The 21,149-nt window shown below is 47.3% G+C and overlaps 1 protein-coding gene across 3 annotated transcripts in view; it reads left to right on the plus strand.

The window, feature by feature from the left end:
* The window catches only part of LOC144141092 (uncharacterized), a 49,809-nt gene that overhangs the window by 21,277 nt on the left and 7,383 nt on the right, over positions 1–21,149 (plus strand). For 2 of the 3 annotated variants that reach the window (XM_077672616.1, XM_077672617.1), the window contains one exon: positions 14,206–14,253. The exons of the other annotated variant lie outside the window; for it this stretch is intronic. In XM_077672616.1, coding sequence (XP_077528742.1) covers positions 14,206–14,253 — 48 coding nt within the window. The remainder of the gene's footprint in view (positions 1–14,205; positions 14,254–21,149) is intronic. 3 annotated transcript variants of the gene reach the window in all.

Here is a 21,149-nt window from a genome sequence, read left to right on the forward strand (position 1 = left end):
CGCCTGTGCTCATCTTTTGCAATGTGCACTGAACAGTGTACGGGGGAGGTCTTTGACCCTGAAGGGGAAAATAGGCGCAACGCGTGCGGAGAGTACGGAAGTGAAGTGAACCCAGAGAAGAATGGGACGCCCGACCATGACGAACGCGTCGGCGGGGAACGCACTCTCCCCGAAACGTCCTCCCCCCAGCTCTCCGAGAATTCCGGCGGAACCCAGTCACCCCCTTCTGCCCTTTTCGGCATAGTGCCCCTCGGCCTCTGTCACGGCTAGGGAGCGGCGCCTTTGTTTCCCTCGGACGTGTGACCTTTTTTGTTGCTCTGCTGCTTCTCGCCATCTGAGCCTTGAATGCTGCAAAGTGAAAGGGTTCACGCTCTTTCTTTGCCTTTTTACGCTGACTGTTTTTCGGCCGCCTCCTTTGCCTTCTTTTGGGTATCGCGGCGCATTCGAGCGGCAATGCGCCGATCCCAGGCGACTTGCAGTCAAACTTGTATGGCATGTTCTGGCTGCCCGGGCCTACCTGCGCGGCTACTGGTTCGGTTCGCGCTCTGCGATCCGCCGACGCAGTTGACTCGTTACTTCTCTGCGCGCCTACGGACTTAGGTCGCGCTTCGCGATCTGCCGACGCGGCCGACTCGCTACTTTCTGGCGCAGCTACGCAGTTAGCGCGCGCTTCGCGATCTGTCGACGCCGCCGACTCGCAACTTTCCGACGCGGCTGCGAAGTTAGCTCGCGTTTCGCGATCTGTCGACGCAAACGGCTCGCTTCTAGTCTGAGCGACTACGGGCTCAGCCCGCTCTTCGCGATCTCCCAACGCAATCAGACCGCTTCTATCTCGAGCGGCATCGCATACAGCTGGGGCATCGCGATCTGCCGACGCGGCCGACTCGCCACTATCCGGCGCGGCTACTGAGTTAGCTCGCGCTTCGCGATCTGCCGACGCGAACGGCTCGCTTCTAGTCTGAGCGACTACGGGCTCAAGCCGCTCTTCACGATCTCCCAACGCGATCAGACCGCTTCTATCTCGAGCGGCATCGCATACAGCTGGGGCATCGCGATCTTCCGACCCAATCGGCTCGCTACTATCCTGCGCGGCTACCGGTTCAGCTCGCGCTTCGCGATCTGCCGAGACGGTCGACTCACTACGTTGTTGAGCGGATACGGGGTTAGCTCGCGCTTCGCGACCTGCCGACGCAATCGGCTCGCTACTTCGGTGCGGGGCTACGGATCTAGCTCGCGTTTCGCGATCTGCCGTTGCGGTCGACTCGCTACTTTCTTGCGCGGGTGCGGGTTTAGCTCGCGCTGCGGGGTCTGCCGACAGGCGGTACCCACTCCGCAGGAGAGCTGCTTTGACCCTTTCATACACCTTGGCATCCTTTTTGCTCAACCACCCGATTACATTGGCGACACAAGACGGCAGTAGCGCCAAAAGTTTTTGGGGCCAAACGTCGGAAGAGAAACCTGCCTTCTCGCAAGCGCACTCAAAATCCACCAGAAAACCAGCGATGTCCTCGCCAACCGTGAACGGCCGCAGAAGGACTTGGTTTCTTAGGCTCGCGGACTCCCGTAAGGATGGAGCAGAGTGTTCGGCGGACATCCGAAACTCCAACTCCTTCATCTTGAGCTCATGCGCTCTCTCGGCAGCTTTTTCTTCCCTGGCCTCCTTTTCCTCCTGCTCCCTCTGCGCCTGGCTGTCTTTTTCAGCCCGCCGCTGAATCTCCTCATGAGCTTCCTGGGCCTCCTCTAGAGTTACCTCATCTGCCTCCATGAGCTCGATGATCTGTTTTTTTCGCTTTGCGGGGCCAACAGAAAGACCCAACTCCTCGCAAATTTCGAGGAGGTCCCGCACTCTGAACTTGTCCATCGTGATACTGCACCCCGAATAGTTTACCCTCGCCTACTCGCTACAACAAAGTAGAAAGCAAACTCAAAACCTAGAACGCACGACGCTGCGCTAGCAAGGTCTGGCAAAACGAGAGGTAAAACTTCAGGCACTCACCCCACCAAGGTGCTGACGCTGGCCGATCCCGCCGAGCTGCCATCCACTGTTGGGAAGCCCACCGCTGCCACCACTATTGGGAAGCCAGGGGCTGAGTCCCCTGTTGGGAATCCTACCGCTGCCTCCACTATTGGGAAGCCAGGGTAGCGTGGTCGATGTGGGCCGAGGTGGGTGAAGTGCCGGGGCAGTCATGATGGGCAGGTTGACGAAGAAGAAAACTTTATATACAAGTATTTACATCTTGGTATGAGAGCGGGCAGTGCGCTCCTGCGCGCGAGAGATTAAATAGGCACGTTGGGTCCCTTCCCCTTCACCCTTTTTCTCCGGCTGACGTCAGGAGGCACCAATCACGGAGGTCATGGCACTGATAGGAGCGCCACCACGCAAAACACACGCGCACACGCACGAGAGGCCCCTCCTCTCCGGGGCAGGTGAGCGCCAGGTTGCTCCCGCCGTGGCAATCCGCCGTGGGTCAGAGCCCCCCTTTGTCCTGGCGATGTTGCACTACCACGAAGACGCCTTGCATCCCTCGGTGGTAATATTCTTCGAGTGGCCTATTGAACACAACACGCCACAAGAGGGCATGACAATGAGGCGCGGGCACGCCGCCGAGGCTTGTTGTGCAGGGCGCCCAGCATTGCTTTTGTTAGCACCGCCGCTGGCCGGTTGGCGCTTTGAGAAGCCACGAGGTCGCTGAAAGGCGCATAGTTCAAGTAGGCGCAAAGTTCGCCACTGTGAATACGCCGGTTCGTGGCAAGTCGATGACGGAGGGTCAACGGCAGGTTTTCGAGGAATCACTGTCGCAACAGTGGTGTTAAATTTCTGAAGAATCCCGTGGTTGTCGTTCTGTTTCCCAGGCAGGGAAATATTGCGAAGGCGTTAAATGGCTTATTGAGCGAAAACAAGTACCCGTATGTTGAAATGACATTGATGGGGGAGCTGAAGCTATCCAAAATCAAGTCCAACACCAAGCGAACCAACTCAGAAAGGAGCACCTGTTTCTTATTGGGACGATTTACTGCACTACGATTGTGGTGTGTAGTGCTGTACTGATACAGCCACTCAATGGCTTTCTTTAGCGTTGAACCATTGTTGTCATGGTTAGACAGAGGGGTGCGTGATTTCTCTGTTTAAATTTACACGACCGTGCTCCGCTCTCCAAATCCAAACCGCTTCGACCGTGCCGGAATGGCGCGATCGGATAGATGTTGGCTTCTTAACGCCAGGGACCCAGGTTTGATTCTGACCACGGAATGCGTTTTATTTCTAAAGGCGATAGTCTTTCTTGGCTTACCTGAACGCGGAAATTTTGTTTTGTCTGTATGTCTGTTTGTCGGTCCCTCGATTTATCCGCCTCGCCAAAGTTAATACAGAGGTTGAACGATATGTTTATATACCCGCAGCCATTTCTAAACATACCCGCCGCGGTGGCTCAGTGGCTAAGGCATTGTGCTGCTGAGCAGGAGGTCGTGGGTTCGATTCCCGGCCGCCGCGGCCGCTTTTCTGATGGAGGCGAAAACCAAAAACGCCCGTGTGTACGAGATGTTGGCGCACGTTAAAGATCCCCAGGTGGTCAAAATTAATCCGGAGCCCTCCACTACGGTGCGCCTCATCGCCTGCGTTGCGTCGGCGCGTTAAACCCCACAATAAATCAATCAAGCAATCATTTCTAAACATGCAAGTCTGGCAGCAATGTTCATACTTGCCAACAGATTTCAGCCTAAACAAAACATTATGCACATCTGAGGCAAAACATCAATACATAAGGTGATATTTGCAGTGTTTTTTTTTAAAGGAACATGGATGCTTGATTTAATGGAAAATAAGCCCGGAACACTACAAAAGCGGTTATCCATGGATCCCCTAGTGGCATTCTAAGGAGTCAGACGGCAACAGTAACAAAAGGCTTCTATAGATGGCGTGGGGTGCCTTGATTCGTGTGCATCTCCACCATACGGTGGCTCCCAGCGTAAGGCAGTAGAACGCGGTAAATTTAAATTGTCTTGAGCGAACTTCTAGCGTGTTTATTTTGGGAGGAGCGATATGGGAGAGGAGCAGCACGAGAGGTGAGTAGGAAAGAGAAGGGAGGCATTTACTCGGCAGGGACGTCGTGCGGCTATCATCTTTCGGCGTCATTTTTTTTCAATGAAAGGAGCAGATACACAGCCAATTTTTCTTCGCTTCATTCACAATCGCCATCATCATCAAAGAAAGTTGGCTTTCCTGCAGCCCGTTTTGGGTGAACTGCCGACGACATCAGTGAGAGGCTGAAGGCCTCGCTTTAAAAAGTTGGAGTCCAGTGTGTAGCAGCGAAAACAAATTCTATACCTCTCATTTGCTGCAGCATGTAGCACATATCGAAGGACGTCTACTGGCCAACGCTTGGAAGAAAGCACTAAGTGGCTAATTAAGCAAAAACAAAACTAAGATCCCGGGTGTATGAGCGTATTCTTGGCGCTTTAGCGTTTTTGCCCACGGAGACGGGACCGTTGGGGGTAGAGCTCTACAGCTTCGCTGCAAAAGTCTCATATGTTTGAAGCAAAAAACGTTTTAGCGCCAGGTGTAAACAAGTTTCCCGAATGAGACGATGATTATGACGATGACATGAGATGCCGACCGCCCGAGCCCCTAAGGGGCTTCTCCCCTAAAAAAAAATAGCCGGCGTCCAACGTCTGTAGCAGCAAAATGGCTTCAAAACCTCCCCTTGGCTTTTCAGCCAAGGGGAGGGGTGAGCCATCCGGCCAAAGTGAAACAGAAGCTGCGCAATAGTCTTATGTACCCACAGCCAAATCTAACCGTTTATGTCAGGTGTCAATGTTCATACTTGCCAACATTGTCGAACAAGAACAAAACGTTATGCAAATGTGAGGCATAAAATCAATGCATAAGTGTTTTTTAAAACAGTGCTCCTTCGCAAAAACATTCATAGCTGCTTGATTTTTGCAAAATGACATACTACATCCACTGCAGAAAAAAAATTCCCTCAATCGCCTCCTGTCGGCCACGCTGCTGTAGCTCCTGGTGGCATTTCAAGAAATCAAGCGGAAACAGTTATGAGAGCTTCCACTAGATAGGTTCCACGTTCTGCTTAGAACGCACGTGGAGTAAGGCGACGTGGTTTTATAAACATGAAGTCGGTTGTCTCAATTCACGCGCGTCTCCGCCGTACGGCAGCACTGGCATCGAGGCAGCCGGCTTAGAGCAGTGAAACGCGGAAAATTTAAACTGACTTGGGCAAACCTCTAGCGTGTTTATCTTGGGAGTAACGACACAGGAGAGGAACAGCACGGGAGGTGAGCAAGAAAGCAAACGGCAGCATTTACTTGGCAAATGTCGACAAAAGATGATAACATTTTCAATCAAAGGAGCAGATACGCAGCCAATCTTTTTTTTTTTTTTTGTCGTTTCTTCTCCTGTGTTCTGATGAGCCTGTTATTTTAATTCAAAATCTTCAGCCAATTACCACAGCTAGAGCAGCACAGCTGCAACATTCCTGTTTGACGCATCTTGAGCTTTAATTTCAGAAATCTGCTGTGTTAATTAATACAGGTGGCGTGCTCACTTCTGCGATTATATAGACAAAAACAATCTTGTCACACCATTTACCTTGTTGGTGGTTGTAACCCTTGAGATGATGGAAGGAGGGGTATTTTAGTGGGCAGTTGCTGCTTATATTGAAACAGTGCTGGGTACAGATTTGTAGTTTCTTCTTTCCCTAGGTTGGCGGGAATGCGTGGGAGCGGTTGATCGGTGTCGTATTGTTGAACACTTTGCACTTGCAGCTTAAAGGAGCCATGAAGAGAAAATACAACTTCGTGTAATTTGAAAGAACTAGGATTCAGTATCTCACTCAGCTCCATTACAGCCACAAAAGATGTTTTTTTAACAAAAAAAAGCAAGAGGCATTTAAAAACTTTTAAATTTTGCACCACAGTGACGTGTTATGAGCAGGAATGACGTCATACGGGCCAACAATAAAACATAATTTTCAGTGCGTTAACTGCACGTTTGCATTTGAGTGATGCGGTCAAATGGAACTAGAGGCCCCATTACAGACGTCCAGTCATGTGTCGTCGCGACAGGTCAGTTAGGCGGCCGCCAATCGCCCAAACATGGTTCCGTGACGTCCTAGAAAAGTTGCGGGAAATTGGCTAGGGGGGGGGTCGCCACGGCTTCACACGTTTTCCTTAATATCTCCGCTTTTTGTTCGAAGTTTGCGATGATATTGGTATCATTGTTATCGGGGCTAAGCAGTCTTTCTAATAAACCCAACTTGTATTTTGTCATCATGGCTGCTTTAAGTCAGCAAAGCACTTACTCAGTGTTTGCCTTTTTGTCTTGCTTTTGTGCTGACCTGTGTCATTTCATCAAGCAATCCATTCTTGCAGCTAAAGTTGTCAGAACACGAATTATATGCCGACCTTTTGTGCGCTTGGCTTTCCCGCAGAACTAGCGTGTTGTGCAAAAAGCCGACTTCAGAACATCCGCTATGTGGAGAACGGTCTAGGGCAGTAACTGGTTTCTCATAACACGTCACTGGTAACTAGTTACTTTATTCAGTAACTTTCAACTGTAACAGTGTTACTTTTTCACAGTAACTGTAATAGGAAATACCATTACAGTTTTTCTCTTTTTTATAAAAAATATCCAACAGCAGCGAGGCGGACCGACAGTTTGTGCTTTCCACTTTTTCGGACTTCAGACTTTTTTCCCATACCCTCCCCACCTTTTACCTTTCCGCAACACCGCTTCTTTTAGTTTTGGAGAGTAGGTTGCTAAGAGGATTTTCTTGCCTTTAGAAGACCGAGGTTGAAGGTCGGTCCTTAGGGTGATTTCTTAAGACATTTCCTTCGTCTTGAGTCAAGTGGAAACAAACAGAAAAGAAAGTGGCAATTAGACCTTCGCCAAGGAGGGAGCTGGCGTACCCTTGTGAAGAGAACCACTGTAAAGGACCCATTATAAGAGCGAGACACCCATAATCACACCAAGGGTGCACTAAGAAAAAAGTTGATGCAACAAAATGAGACTTACGCAACAATTGTTGGTGTTGGGATTGAGTACGCTTCTTTTAGGTTCTCTTCATCTAAGCGCTTTACCACGTGCCGTTTTGACTACCTGCATGTCTTCGTGCGTTTCTTAAGTAAGCCCTCTCATTTGGTTTTTGATCTACAGTCAAATCTCGCAATAACAAAACTGCCATGGGAAGGCAAAAAAATTCGCTTTTGCGAGCATTTCGTTGCCAAGGGAATGAAACACGAATGACAGGAAAATCGCCTGCAAACCAAAATATTTATTTCTGAAAGTTCGTTATATCACTCTGCGAGGCTTACCTCGCAGCAACTTCACAGCTCAGCCCCCACACTACAAGAAGTGGTTCACTGCTATTTGTCGCTGTTCATGTCTAAGAACGACTGAATCGTTTCAGAGTTATACTGAACATCCCGTGGGTTCGCCTTCTCAGCACATTTTTTTTTCTTGGTCTTCGGCACCGAGTATGTCCGAGCATGCGAGCAAAGTCCAGTTTATTCTTTTGACAAACTTTGCCAGACAGTGGCACCTCTTGTTCCAATGGTGTTCGCAAAATCGAGTGAGCACTGCCTTGTCGAAGTCCGAAAAGGCCGCGGCCGTCACTTTTGTTTTGCGCATGTGCACCATTATAGTACTGGCCTTGCTTTTCAAAATGGTAGAGAGTGAGCTGCACGTGGTTCCAGACTCACTGGCGCTATCCTCCCTTCCTCTCTTCCTCCACTGGGGCCACTGACTTGGCCAATGATGGCTGCCTTATCTTGTAGCGATAAAAACTTCAATTTTTTTAGGGCTGGCAGAGGCATCTTATCGAGAGAAGATGTGCCAATCGCCACACACACAGCGAAGGCCTGAACAATGTTCACTGGTAGCTGGCCAGTGTAGCCAAAGCCAAATACTTGCCACGAGTCATCATGTGTCGCCTTATGATGGTGTTGCTGCCAGGCTGCCCCCTTAGCTACCTGCCGCACTGTTAGCCTCAGATGGGTTATAGAATGCCGACCGAGTTTGCAGCGAATTTCGTTCATGCGAGATCGCTGTCAAAATATTTCGTTGCCGAGAGATAAAAAATGCATGGGCTTCTATGGACGTTCGCTGGAGATCTGAAAATATTTTGTTGCGGTGGGAATTTCGTACTTGTGGGATTTCATTGTCACTGGGTTTGACTGATTACAGTGGAACCTCGATGTGTCACCTGGTCTTACGATGACCCACTTCTTGTGACTGATTACCGTGGTCCCGGCAGACTCCTCTTAGAAACAAGGAATTAAAAACCTCGACTGTAGAACACTCGTGCGCACGCGGTCCACTTCATGTGACGGAGTCAAATAATAGGAGTGAAAGACATGATGTATTGAGTACCATACAACAGCAGCAGAGCAAATAGAAGGCTTGTGCATGGAATTTTGTGATGTACTTGTACTTCATAGCGTCGTGGGAGGGTGAAAATGCAGAAAAAAAAAAACGTCATTCCGAAGGTGGGTTGGCTGTAATTAACCAACCTGTTTCAGCTGTAACCATCTTGAAATATGACCGGCACACTTTTATTGTTTCGTTTTTGCAGTTGAAAAGTCTAAACTCTTGTTATAACAGACTTCATCTATGATTACATCAATGTCTGTTATAGCAGTATTTGTTTAGCTCACACTTCCTTTACAGCAGATTGAAATCACGATCACTTTCAAGGTCTGTTGTAACGATGTTATACTGTATTCATTGACAGGGCAGCCGTGGTCATTTTGTGTAAGAAAAGTTTTAGGGCTTTGATCTCGACAAAGATTAGAGGCAAGTGGGGTGGTGCCAGTGTGCAACTTTTGCTCTCACGGATAAGTTCATGTTCACGTCACTCCGCAACTTGGAAAGGCGGAACAGCAGCTGCACTCATGCAAGCTGCCTTTCCCTTTGACAGGAAAGGCCGTCTCCCGTGATATATTTGTGGAGTCGTTTTCCAACTTGGCGTCTGCAGGTGTTCGTAATCTTTTTACGGCAGCGACGAGCAAAAAAGCAGTCGGGATGCAGACGTCCACTGCCGAGTGCTGTGTGCAGAAAAAAATTGTTTGAATCTGCGTATAACTTGTGACGTAAAGTTGGCCTACTGAAGTCTCAATAAGATAGCCGTACTGACACGAGGCATGCCATCTGTTTTGTTTACCTGTTTGTTTTGTTGCCACTAGATGCGAACAAGGAGACGGAGTTCTTGTAGCAACGAACGTTTGTTGGAGCGAACTTGTGCTCCACAATAAACTTCAAGAAAACACAAGCAGCCTAGAAGCAGTCAACAGGGTCATGTCAACAGACTAACGTTGGCGAATCGAATGCAGCTGCGTTTGCCCTCCGAGCATTTACCCTTCCGCATAAGTCTTTCTGGAACCGTTGAATTAGGTTGAGAATACTGGCGATCAAAGAAGAACATTCTGGTCTTGTGACAAAAAGTTGAAACACGTTTTCTATCAACTAAGATAGCCTATGCTGCATTCAGAAGAAATAAAAGGGAACGCGAGCTTTGCTTTGAAAACAGATAAGACAGCCGGTTGCAGCCACACGGCGGCAACAAAACATAGATAAACAAAACAGATCGCATGCTTCACAGCGGTATGCAGGTTTTTAGTGTTGTTTCAGGTGGGAAATGTCTCTAATATAGGGAGGGTTGTCTGCAGGTGTGCTTATGAAGAGAAGACATTTTTTGCTGTTATAAGTAAGGACTCTAAGCAGATGGGCAGTAAGTAGTTCTTTCTGTAGGGAAAATGGCAGCGTTCAAATTACACACATGAGCACTTCAGCTGCCCAGTTCATGGCACATTTTGCATTAGTGGTAGACTCTGTCTTTGGTGCCAGGGGGTCGAACAGTCAAGGTGAAATTTATCGCCCTGCTGTGAATTGCAAAAAGAACGCTTTGCTCATCTTCTGTTCTTCACTGAATAATTGCTCGTCAGCCATTATGTTAAGATCTTAAAGGAGTACTGACACCAATTTTCGGCATTAATATTATTGCACAGTTCGCTTCCTTTACTTAACAGAATACCCTGGCTGAAATATGAGCGGCCTGCGACGCGAAGAACACACTTTAATTGGATGTCATTTATCGCGCCGACGGAACAGCACGCAGAGTGGCACTCAGCAAATGGACATCAGCGTGACATCATCCCGTGGTAGCCAAAAGAAGGGACGCGAACAGCGTTCGTCAAAAACTCGTGACGTCACTTCCCGCGTGGCCCCGCGAGCGGCGAGCGAACACCGGCGCGTTCACAAGTGGGTGCACGTAGCCGGAGATACAGGCATAACCGCTGCCCAGAAAGGCAGTGGTGGCAAAAATAAAGTTCCACACACAGAAAAGGAAGTGATAATATAGCCCGGAATCGCAATAGAAGTCGCCATCAGGACTTTTATTGAAAGTGGTCATCGAATTTCCACCGCAATGGTAGACCTAGCACCTTCAGGCAGCTCAGCCGTTCAGCTGCAGCGGCAGCGCGGTCGAAATGCCCCCACTGGCCTCCTCAGTGTTTTGAGGTCCGCACAAACCGGTGAGGTCATGCCGGAATTCTGTCATATGTGCCATTAGGGATGAAAGCGCGGGAATTTGAAACAAACGATTTTCAGGCCGTTCAATGTAATTAATTATCGCGTGCTGAAGTATTTAAAGTGCTGTTTCGTGTTCGCCACATCATTAGGCATCGATAAAAGTAATAAAAGTAGAACATAAAATTTTCGTGTCAGTACTCCTTTAATGAAGCGAACATACAGCCAGGTACCGCTGCAACGAAATTCTTGGGTGTGTGGAAGAATTCCTTGTAGTGGAAAGTTTATTCTTATGAAATGAAAGGACAGGGTAGGCAGTGGACACATGGTCCAAACTTACGGTTATTCAGGGAAAACACGCACTCAAAAATAATTGCGTCACCCTTGTCAGGGCAGAATTGTGTCGTTAAATACCATAAAAGCCTGCGTAGGATGCAAACCTGGATATAGTACGAGGTAAGATTTTAGGGACGCGAAATAGGAAAAAAGTTTTTAGATGCGACGCTGAGAGCATCTCTTGTCGGCGGCCCTGTCCTTCTTGCGTGCGTCCGTCGGCGGCGGCGGCAGCGGCGGCGTCCGCACTCTCCTCCGCTCACCCCCTCTCCTCTCCGATAGCAAACACTCTCTCGCGAAGGGCATTGGATAGGATTTGATTCGATTTGATTGGCTTGGCTTGGATTGGATTTGGATTGGATTGGATTAAAGTGGATTGTATTGCGTCATAGCCGCGGCAGACGCACTGGCGCCGGCGCGTGCCCAGGTGAGAGCGAACACTCTCTCTCAACATCTGCGGGTGTGCGGCCCAGCGCGCTCTCACTCCGCCGGTGGGCGGCGCTGCATGCGGTGCCGCGCATGTGCAGTACTCTCTTTCTCCGCGGTCTCCTCTCCTTCGGGCGCGCTGTACATATAACCGGTGTGCCGGTCTCCGGCGGCCTTTCGGTCGACGGTTGCTCTCCGCTTGCGCTTGAGCCCCCCTCAGCGTCGCATCACACCAGGGTTCCTGCGAGGGGAGGTGGGCGTAATTTTTCCTGTGCGTAATACCAATGAGAAAAAGGTTGGAGAAATACCAAAAATCTGTGAGTGGTGGAAGATTGATAACAACTGTATTTATCTACGATGATTTTAGATTACATTTTACGAATTTGGTCAGCTCCTGGCGAGCCAGTCTTCACTCTTTGCCGCTCGTCACGTGATCTCTCTTTCCCGGCTTATCTCTCTTGGCGCTTCCCCCACTCGCCAATGGATGTCGCTAGTCTCTCAGCTAACAACCCACAGTTAGTAATTTTTATCCTTTTAAGTGCACAGCACTTTAGGGGCTCGCCTTGTCGTCGTAGCTTGCTCGCTGGACTCGAGTAGAGCCACACGGCGTTCCGTCATTGCAGCTGTCGTCGTGGCATAACCCAGAGGCTTCGAAAGCCAAACGGTTTTATTTAGCCATAAGCATTCCAAACTCGTGAACCTCTTGTGCTTGTCATACATCTCCCCGTTGCTTAGCGCAAAGGAAACTGCAGGTACGTTTAAAGCAAAATATACGTACTTAACCGGCAGCACCCGCATTCGTTTAGTTGGAAATGCTCGTTGGGTTAGTTTTTACGATAGTGAGCGAGAAAGAGTGGCAGTACAACGCCGGCACACGCGGCAGTAAAAGCAAGCACGACAAGAACAGAACTCCCGCTGGCGCAGCTTCAGGCAGGGGCCGCGCAAGCACTGCGAAGGAGGGAAATTTGAAATGCGTTGGACAAAGCTCCGTTGAATTCATCAACAGGGTAATGAGACAGGGCAGCGAAGAGCGTTATGGGCGGTAAGATTGAGCGGATAACGGTGCCACAGGCCCATTATGGCGAATCACTGCTCTGCTCTTCCGACAGCTTTCACGTTGAGTGGAACGGCTTTAATTTTTTTAAAAGAAGGAAACGCGTGATGTCCTCTGGGATGCTTGCTGACACGTCCGCAGTCATTTTGCACAGTGCGGCTGATGATGCCTTCTTCAGCAGCCTGGCTGGTGTCGCTGCAGGCTCACCTTACTGTGTCTACTCTGTGTAGCACTGCCTGACCATCTCCTTCAATGGTTTGTTTATACACTCATTGGGGGGCTGAAGTTGGGACGTCATCCCACCCGGGATCACGAGTTCAGTGCCACAATCGCACAGCAGCCTATGAAACTGTGTACAGCATGAGGATGGACAGGAACGGCAATAGTGCGCCAGGATGCCTACACTGTATGGGCTTTATCCAGTCCAGCACGGGATCCTTGTTCATCCAGCCTTTCTTGTGGCATCTCACGATATTGGCTTTCGGCAGCCCCTCACCTTTTGGCACTGTCTTGCGCTTGAAAATGACATAGGGCAAGAGCTTGTGGCCATCTGCCATGCACAATAATGTGACTGTAACTAGCGTCGTCTCGTAGCCAGTTTTCTGGGCACAAACTTGTTTGTAGCTATTTTCTGAGGGTTGATGGCATGTCCGGGTAAACCAGCGTCTGGTCAGCATTGCCTGTTTGTCCCAGTTGGAAGTTCTTGGACTTGCACGACGAAGTAACGTGGCTCTGGAAAGCCGCAAGCACCCCTTGAAATTAATCGTGCAGCTTTCGCTAAATTTTGCGAGTATAAGGAGAGTCCAGCACGGCACATGTAGTGATGGAGCTAGTGCTGGCTCACTGTGAAAGTGGACTGTGGTATTCTTTGTTCTCTAGCAAGCTCCCTAGCTTTCCCTAGGGAGCTCACTAGAGAAAAGGTTTTTTTTTTTATCAAACTTGATGCATATGCTATAAGCTCTGTGTGTTTACCCAATGAAAGGGGTTCAAAGGCAGTGCGCGTGTTGTTTCGCTTTTCCTTTCGGTCCTTGTTGTTCTGTGCTGTAAACGTTTGTCGTGTATAGCCGACATACTCAATGAAATATTTTGAAGGCACACACTTTTTCTTTCGTAATGCGGAGGTTGTATATAGAACACTCTGCTGAAAAAATTGATGTTTTAGTGGCTTTTGATTCTGAAGACCGGGGGGTGGCCTCAGAACACTCCGGCCATCGAAGCGTCTGTCATGGGAGGACCAGCACTCCTGAAGACATCAAGCACACCACCATCGTCTGATTTACTTTTTGTATTGTTTTGTTTTTTGCTTTTTTGCGTCACGCTTGGGCGTTTCTGTTTTTGTTTTGTCACGCTGTTTTTCCACTTGCATGCTGCTTAATTTTCGTGACCTAATTTTCTTTCTTCTGTTGCTGCTTTGTTCTGTTGTAGCAGCACTTAGTGGGTCATGTCTTGTGCCCGGAAAGCAGCCTTGTTCCTTTTCTTTCTTTCTGGCACTCTGCGGCAAATAGTTCAATGCCTGGAAGTGTTAGGAAAAAGCAGTGCTAGGTACAACGAGCTATCTTTAACCACTTTGTGCCAGTCTTTTTTTCCCCAGAATAACGATCTGAGTCTTTCTATTCCCTGCTTTTAGCATTTGTGTACCTGTAAAAAAACCTTTTTTAAAAAGAAAATGAGCATGCTATTTTTAATTTTTTTGTTACAGGTCAAGAAAGTTCTTTTTAGTGCGTAGTACTGCTGCGTAATTTTCTTATCTCGCATGTTTCCTTTTCTGTCCTAATTTTCACCTAATTTTGCTCCCTACCAAACAGTGTTGGAGAGGAATTAAGGGATACTGAGGGCTATTCTGGTTGCCTTTCAGTGGTCGCTCGAGGAGAAGCAAGGGGTGGATTCCATGGAAATGCAAGCGGTACATCCAGATTTTTTGCACATCACCAACGTCACCAACGCTGTCGTGCACAACATCAGCAGAGCATCACCACCACGTTTCTCACTCCTATTCTCACTAAGCTATAATTTGGTCAGAAAGTTAGGCCAGGATTCGGTGGTAGTCATTCAAATCGTTGGCACCTGTGTTTGTTACTCTTCCTCTTGTCACATGATCCGCAGTTCCTTCCGATGCACTCCTTGTCGCAGCCTTGTTCGGTGTCCTTCCTGTCACGCCCTGTCACACTTCGTGTCACGCCACACCTCCTTGTGTTGATTGTCACCGCCTTTGCCGAGCTTCTCGTCATCATTCCTGTCGAACTCCTACTTGCACCCTTTGCCTGCCTTCGCATCACCTTTTGCAACTTCCACAGAGTTGTTGGCAGTTGTCCCGCTTTTAAAATGGTTTCAATAATTCGAAATAGTGCATTTTGTTTATTTTTTGTTTGTTTTATATTGTGACTCTGATTTTAACAGTGCAACCTTTTTTTCAGACCCTGTGTCCGATGTATAGTAACGAGTAATTTCCAAACACGCTCCAAATGCAATCGGGGCTGGTTTGAAATGTTCTCGAAACTTCATTATAATGGCATTGTAGTATACCGTATTTACTCGCGTAATGAACCCACTTTTTTTTTGTAGAAAATTTGACATGAATTTGGGGGGGAAGGTTCATTATGCGGAAAAAAATTGCAACAGATTTTTAAACGTTGAAATTTAATACAGTAAAGTTGCTACAAGTAGCGCTGCCAGAGCCTTGCCGTTTTCGTAAAAACATGTAGGTAATTATGTAATGAAATTTCTTTTTTATTTGCAACGTGCTAGTGGCCCCCACTCGCCATGGAGCTGTCCCCCTCACTGAAGTCACTTGCGGCTTCACATTTGTTGTTGGCCCACAGCGCAATGTCTTTCAGGCCATCAAGGCGCTCCAAAATTTCTTTTCCCACACTGGGAAACTTCCCTTCTTTGGGCCCACGAAACATGCAGCGATCCCTGTTCATTGCCCAAAAAACGTTTCGTTTTCACCAGTAGCATACACGCACTGGGTCAACACTGCAGTGCCGCCCAGCTGCGCAGTTTCCACTTGCTTCAACCCGCCGCGGTGGCTCAGTGGCTAAGGTGTTGCGCTGCTGAGCACGAGGTCGCGGGTTCGATTCCCGGCCGCGGCGGCCGCTTTTCTGATGGAGGCGAAAAGCAAAAACGCCCGTGTGTACGAGATTTCGGCGCACGTTAAAGATCCCCAGGTGGTCAAAATTAATCCGGAGCCCTCCACTACGGCGCGCCTCATCGCCTGCGTTGCGTCGGCACGTTAAACCCCACAAGCAATCAATCAGTTTCCACTTGCTTCAACGCATGCTCCACCACCTTCAGCTTAAAGTCGGCTGTGTAGCTCATGCACTGGCCCATTGTACACCGCGCACCAGGAGCAGAAAAAAAAAAGGTTGGAACACAGCTGAACATAACCATGGAGCGTAATGGTGCAGTCACGGAACAGCACAGAGCAGGGAAGGAGTGCTGAGTACGGTTTGTTCTGTGTTCGCAAACCGCAGCATTTTTATGGCGCAAGAAGGTTTGTTTTTGCGTTCAGCAGCTGGCGCTCTGCAAGCACGCAAATTTTAAAATTGTGAGCCATGGCACGCGCGCTCACGTCTCCGGCTACTGTTGAGATTTTTGTTCGAATGCATTTTTAGTATTTCTGCGCGTACTGTAGCGTGATGTCAAGTTGGCGCGTTTGATACGTCATCAAGCAACCATGCTGAGATAAAAACATATCCCTGCTGCATTTTTTATTCAATGTGACAAAAAAGTAAATTCTCAAGAAGAAAAGCAAGGGGAGGGTTCATTACGCGAGTGGGTTCATTATGCTAGTAAATATGGTAGATTGGAGAAAAAAGATTAACAATGATGTTGCATTCAACTAACATCGCACTAATTTCCACAGCAACCCCTTTCATATGAAAGTTGTCGCTACAATAAAAAGAACGAGAGAATGCAAAGAATGCGTACAAAATGCGAATGATACCCTAAATGCCATGTGGGAGAGCGTTATTGTGTGTGTATAGTAGTGGCACGCCACTCTTCTTTTTCGCTAAAGCATGGTGACAAATTGGCCTTTTAGAAATATTGGTTTGTACACTCGTGCAATCTTTAGCTCCATTTTTCTGTTGGACCCACCGCAGTGGCTCAGTGGCTAAGGTGTTGCGCTGCTGAGCACTAGGTCACGGGTTCGATTCTTGGTCGCTTCGGCCGCTTTTCTGATGGAGGCGAAAAGCAAAAACGCCCGTGTGTGCGAGATTTCGGCGCACGTTAAAGATCCCCAGGTGGTCAAAATTAATCCGGAGCCCTCCACTACAGCGCGCCTTATCGCCTGCAATGCGTCGGCGCGTTAAACCCTACAATCAATCAATCAATTGATTTTGCTGATAGAGGAGGAAAATTAAAATGCCCATGTGCCAAAATTTCAGCACGCTTTAAAGATAACCAGGTAGTCAAAATCAGTCTGTAGCCCTCCACTATGGCACACCTCATTGCACAGGTACAGCTTCGGTGCATAAAATCTTGAAAATTTGATTTCTTTTTCTTAGACTGCAGTGTCATCATAGATCCTGGATCCTAGTGTCTTGTGTGTAGTGAAGGAAAGAGTTCGAGATCACCATACGATAATCAATTTTGTTGTCAAATAGCAAGCGAACTTGGTCAAGTTTGAGTGTAGGTTCTTTGTAATGTCCAAAGTACTATCATGATGACCAGTACCTGCAGAATGGAAGGAATGGTGTTTCGGACGTGTGCAAAGTGTGCTGTTTTTTGTAGTTGTGTGGGTTTACCTTTACGACTGCACCACTGTTTGCATGCTAGAAACAACTCAATACACTGAGATTTCACCTGGCGTCTCTTGCTTTCCCATCCACATTTTGGCCCTCTATTCCATAACTTATTAAAGGCAAACTTCTTTATCTATCACTGGCCGTCACACACACAAAAAAACTGGTGATTGTTTGCATAACTGCGATGCAATTGGATTTGTTGCCATGGGGCATTCACTGTTTAGAAGTTTTATGTGATAATTATACCCTGTCACACGGGCAGTTTCAATCGCGATCAAGCTTTCAAGCGTGCTCGACGCACTGCCGCTGCTACAGGGCACGTTTCAATCGCGATCAAGAAGTTGCACCAGTTGCACTCGTGTACGCCAGATGGCGCTAACCATGTACTTGCGACCATCGTCTGGTAACTTTGCGCGGCCGTATGTATACGTAACTATGTAAGTGTTACCGCACGCTTATTTGGGTCAAGTTATTTGACACAATTTGTGGCATTAGTTGAAGTTGTCACCTTCTGTGCCATTACTAAGCTGGGACGAGAGTATCGCCGCTTTTGTTCGATCGCGCGTGGAAGCCTCGATCGCGCTTGAGAAACCAGGATTGAGTTCGAGCGGGATTGAGCTCAATCACGATTGAAACTGCCGTGTAGCAGCGCCCGATCCAGATTGAGCTCGATCCGGATCGACTCAGTTGCGATTGAAAGTGCCCGTGTGACAGGGGTATTAGATTTTGAAACAGGAAATTTTTTTGGTTATTTGGCAGGCACTGGACGGCATTTGTTTTTTTGTTTTTTAATCAACAAATTCAGCTTTCTTTGAGCACCTATTTGGCTATCAGCAGTTGTTTTTGAGCAACTTCGGCTCTGTGCATGGAAGATCTGGTTACACATGGAGCCGCACTACATGTAACAATGAAATTTTTTTAATTGTAATGAAGTTTCAAAGACGTCAGTTAGTGTTCAAGGGGGGGCTTGGCTCTTGAACTTGAAACAATTTCTTTTAATTTTAAAGTAAACTCTGTGAAATCAAGGGGGCTTGGCTCTTGAAACAATTTCTTTTAATTTTAAAGTAAACTCTGTGAAACTTGTTGGTCATGCTGCTTTTTTTACACGGATTTCAAATACGGCATTATTTTCGGGATAAGTCAATTAGTTCCTAAAATAGTTACAGATAATTAATCATTTTTGTAGGAACCATAGACAAAGTAGTGTTGCTCATAAAACTGTAATCTTTATATTTTCCAGTATTATGAACCCTGGTCAGTGCGATAAGAGGATCGCTTTTTTGATGCACCCCTTGGAACTAATTTTACTCATTAAAATTTGGTGCTTAAAATGGGCATCCAAAATGGTTCCTTGCTTCTGGTGCCCCCAAGGTTTAATGAGCTGTAAAATTATTTCCAAGTGGTGCATCAAGAAACTGATTCTCTTATTGCACTCACCAGGATTCATAGTATTGGGAAATACAAAGATTACAGTTTTATGACTAATCCTGTTCTGTCTACTGTTCCTCGAAAATGGCTTATTATCTCTCATTATCTTAGAAACTAATTGGCCAACTGAAAAAATAGTGGCATATTTGAAATCTGTGGGAAAAAAGCGGCAAGACTGACAAGGTTCACAAAGATCACTTAACAATCAAAGCAAGCTGTTTTAAGAGCAGTGTCCCCCCTTAAAGGGCCGTAAAAACAAAACGCAAGGTCACTCCATGTCCTATAACAATGGTACCAGTTTTATCGCAAACTTCAAACTACTAGTCAAGATACTAAAGAAAACATATGAAGCAGTGGCGACCCCCCAGGCCACATGCCGGCAGTTTCTCTATGATGTCACACAATCTAGTGTGATTGCTGGCTGGTGGCCCTGGACTGGACGATCGTGTTGGGCCTGTAGCTTTGTTTGGTCATATCGCTTGAATGCTGACCTGCATTTAAGACACTGATAACGATAGTTTCAGAACTGGCCTGTAATGCATCACTTCTGCTATTTTATGTCACTGTAGCAAGAAATTTGAAACTTGAACATTTCTCGCATGTTTTTGGTTTAAACAAGAGTCTTTTGTAGCTGAAATGGAGCTGAGTGAGTCGCCAAAGTCTAGTTCTTTAAAAATAAACAAATTGTAGTTTGCCTACATGGCCTACCTTTAATCTTGCCGAACTGTATTCACAGTCATTTTTCCGGGGGTTTTCTTATTAGCAAAGCTGTTGTAAGTCTGGCCCTGATATCGGTCTGTCCTCGTATCATGTCACGCTCGCTCTCTCTGAAACTGGTTTTTCCACCCCACAAAAACCGGTTCCTGGTATAAAGAAAAGTGCCAAAAAGAAACCTCTGCCTTTGTCGGAGACCCAGCAATTGCACTTCACATAGATTTCCGAACTTGCTGCTGAAAGTTCTCCGTGACTGGCTGGTGTGGATCGTTTTGTCCGCAGGCTTTCAGATATCTCCGAAAGTGGACTGCGTTAGTTAGTGTTAGTGTAAGTTTGTAGACTAGAACACACGGCAACCGGCTTCGCGAACTCATTGTCTTTGTTCCCTCTTCAGGTGCTAACTCGTGTGAACTGGCGAGGAGAGGAGCATACAAGAAATAACGCCGCGAACACTGGGCAGATTGTTCTTGAAGGTCGATCGGCGCAGGCGTGTGATGGATGCAATTGCTGGGCGAGGCTTGGTTCTGCCTACGCAGCTGGGAGAAGGTCGTGCCAGTCGCCTCGCTCTGAATTAGTTTTTTTTTTTTTTCCGTGGTAGTATTTCTTTTGCAACCGCCAGCAGACCAAGCTCAAGCTCAAACGGTCCTGCTGTGAATAATACAGCAGCTGACGTAGGCTCTGCTGCACGATATGGGTTCATTCCAAGCTTGTGGCTGGCTTTTCCGTTCAACGATCAAGCGCTGCACAAGAGCCTGACATTTCAAACTCCTCACTTCATCGTCCATCATGCCCCTGTGGGGTGGCTTTGTCGCAGGGAACCCGGTCTGTGCAAGAAAGCCTAAGCTCCACAAACCTCGTGCAATACAAGGGTATTCTAACGTATCTCGCATGCGTCAGCTGAAGTGGAACGCTACCGCTGTAAAATAAATAAGCTGAAAAGAAGTTTCCTCTTATTACGGCAGCATGAGTGAGGAATTGAGAGTTGCAATTTGTTAGCTTGCATTGAGGTCATACCAGCCTGTATGTAGCATGTCTGGAATCATTTCAGTGACTAACGGGACCAGTCAAACATAATTTCTGCATTTTCAGCGTGTTCAAGAAGCCGCATTTCTCGCAGCAGTGTATGCAGAATGTTTGTTCCCTGCTTTGCCATCTTGATTGAATGCTCTATGTGGATTTTTTTTGTACGATTTTTTACCCAGCACTGGTATGTGAACACTCGTATGTATTAAGCCTTGGCTGCATAAGTTATCTTTTTTTTTTTGTGGCTGTGTTTTAGAAGCCCTATTCGCACTAAACCAATGGTATTTGTATTTGAAAATGTTCAGTTGAATGCACTGTCAGTTCTTGCTATTCGTATTCAATTTTTTTATATTCTTCGACGAAGTTATCTTTTCTTGTGCATCGCTCTGTTTTGAAAGCTTTATCCACACTAAACGAAAATTATTCATATTTGAAAATACTTTGTTCAGTTTACTGTCATCCCTTACTATTTGTATTCAATTCACAGTAGTAAATTTGATTTTCTTGCATGTAACATTTCCATAATGGACCGATCCGATGAGCGATCTCTATGCACACTAAACTGAAGATATTCGTATTCGAAAATATTGAATTTGGTTGGCAGTCGTGTTACTGTTTGCATTCAAAGATATTTTCAATTTCCTGTCAGTTTGTGTTCTTCATATTCAATTCCCAGTCGTAAATTTGATATTCTCACACCTATTCTGTAAACCTTTTGCGATTGCACGAGGACACAGATTCGATTCCCGGCCGCGGCAGCCGCTCTTCTGATGGAGGCAAAAAGCGAAAACGGCCGTGTGTTCGAGATTTCGGCGCACGTTAAAGATCCCCAGGTGGTCAAAATTAATCCGGAACCCTCCACTATTGCGCGCCTCATCACCCTGTGAAG

Source organism: Haemaphysalis longicornis, unplaced genomic scaffold (genome assembly GCF_048455015.1).
Source record: "Haemaphysalis longicornis isolate Haplotype H1 unplaced genomic scaffold, Haemaphysalis longicornis Haplotype H1 scaffold_6, whole genome shotgun sequence".
Classification (NCBI taxonomy): domain Eukaryota; kingdom Metazoa; phylum Arthropoda; class Arachnida; order Ixodida; family Ixodidae; genus Haemaphysalis; species Haemaphysalis longicornis.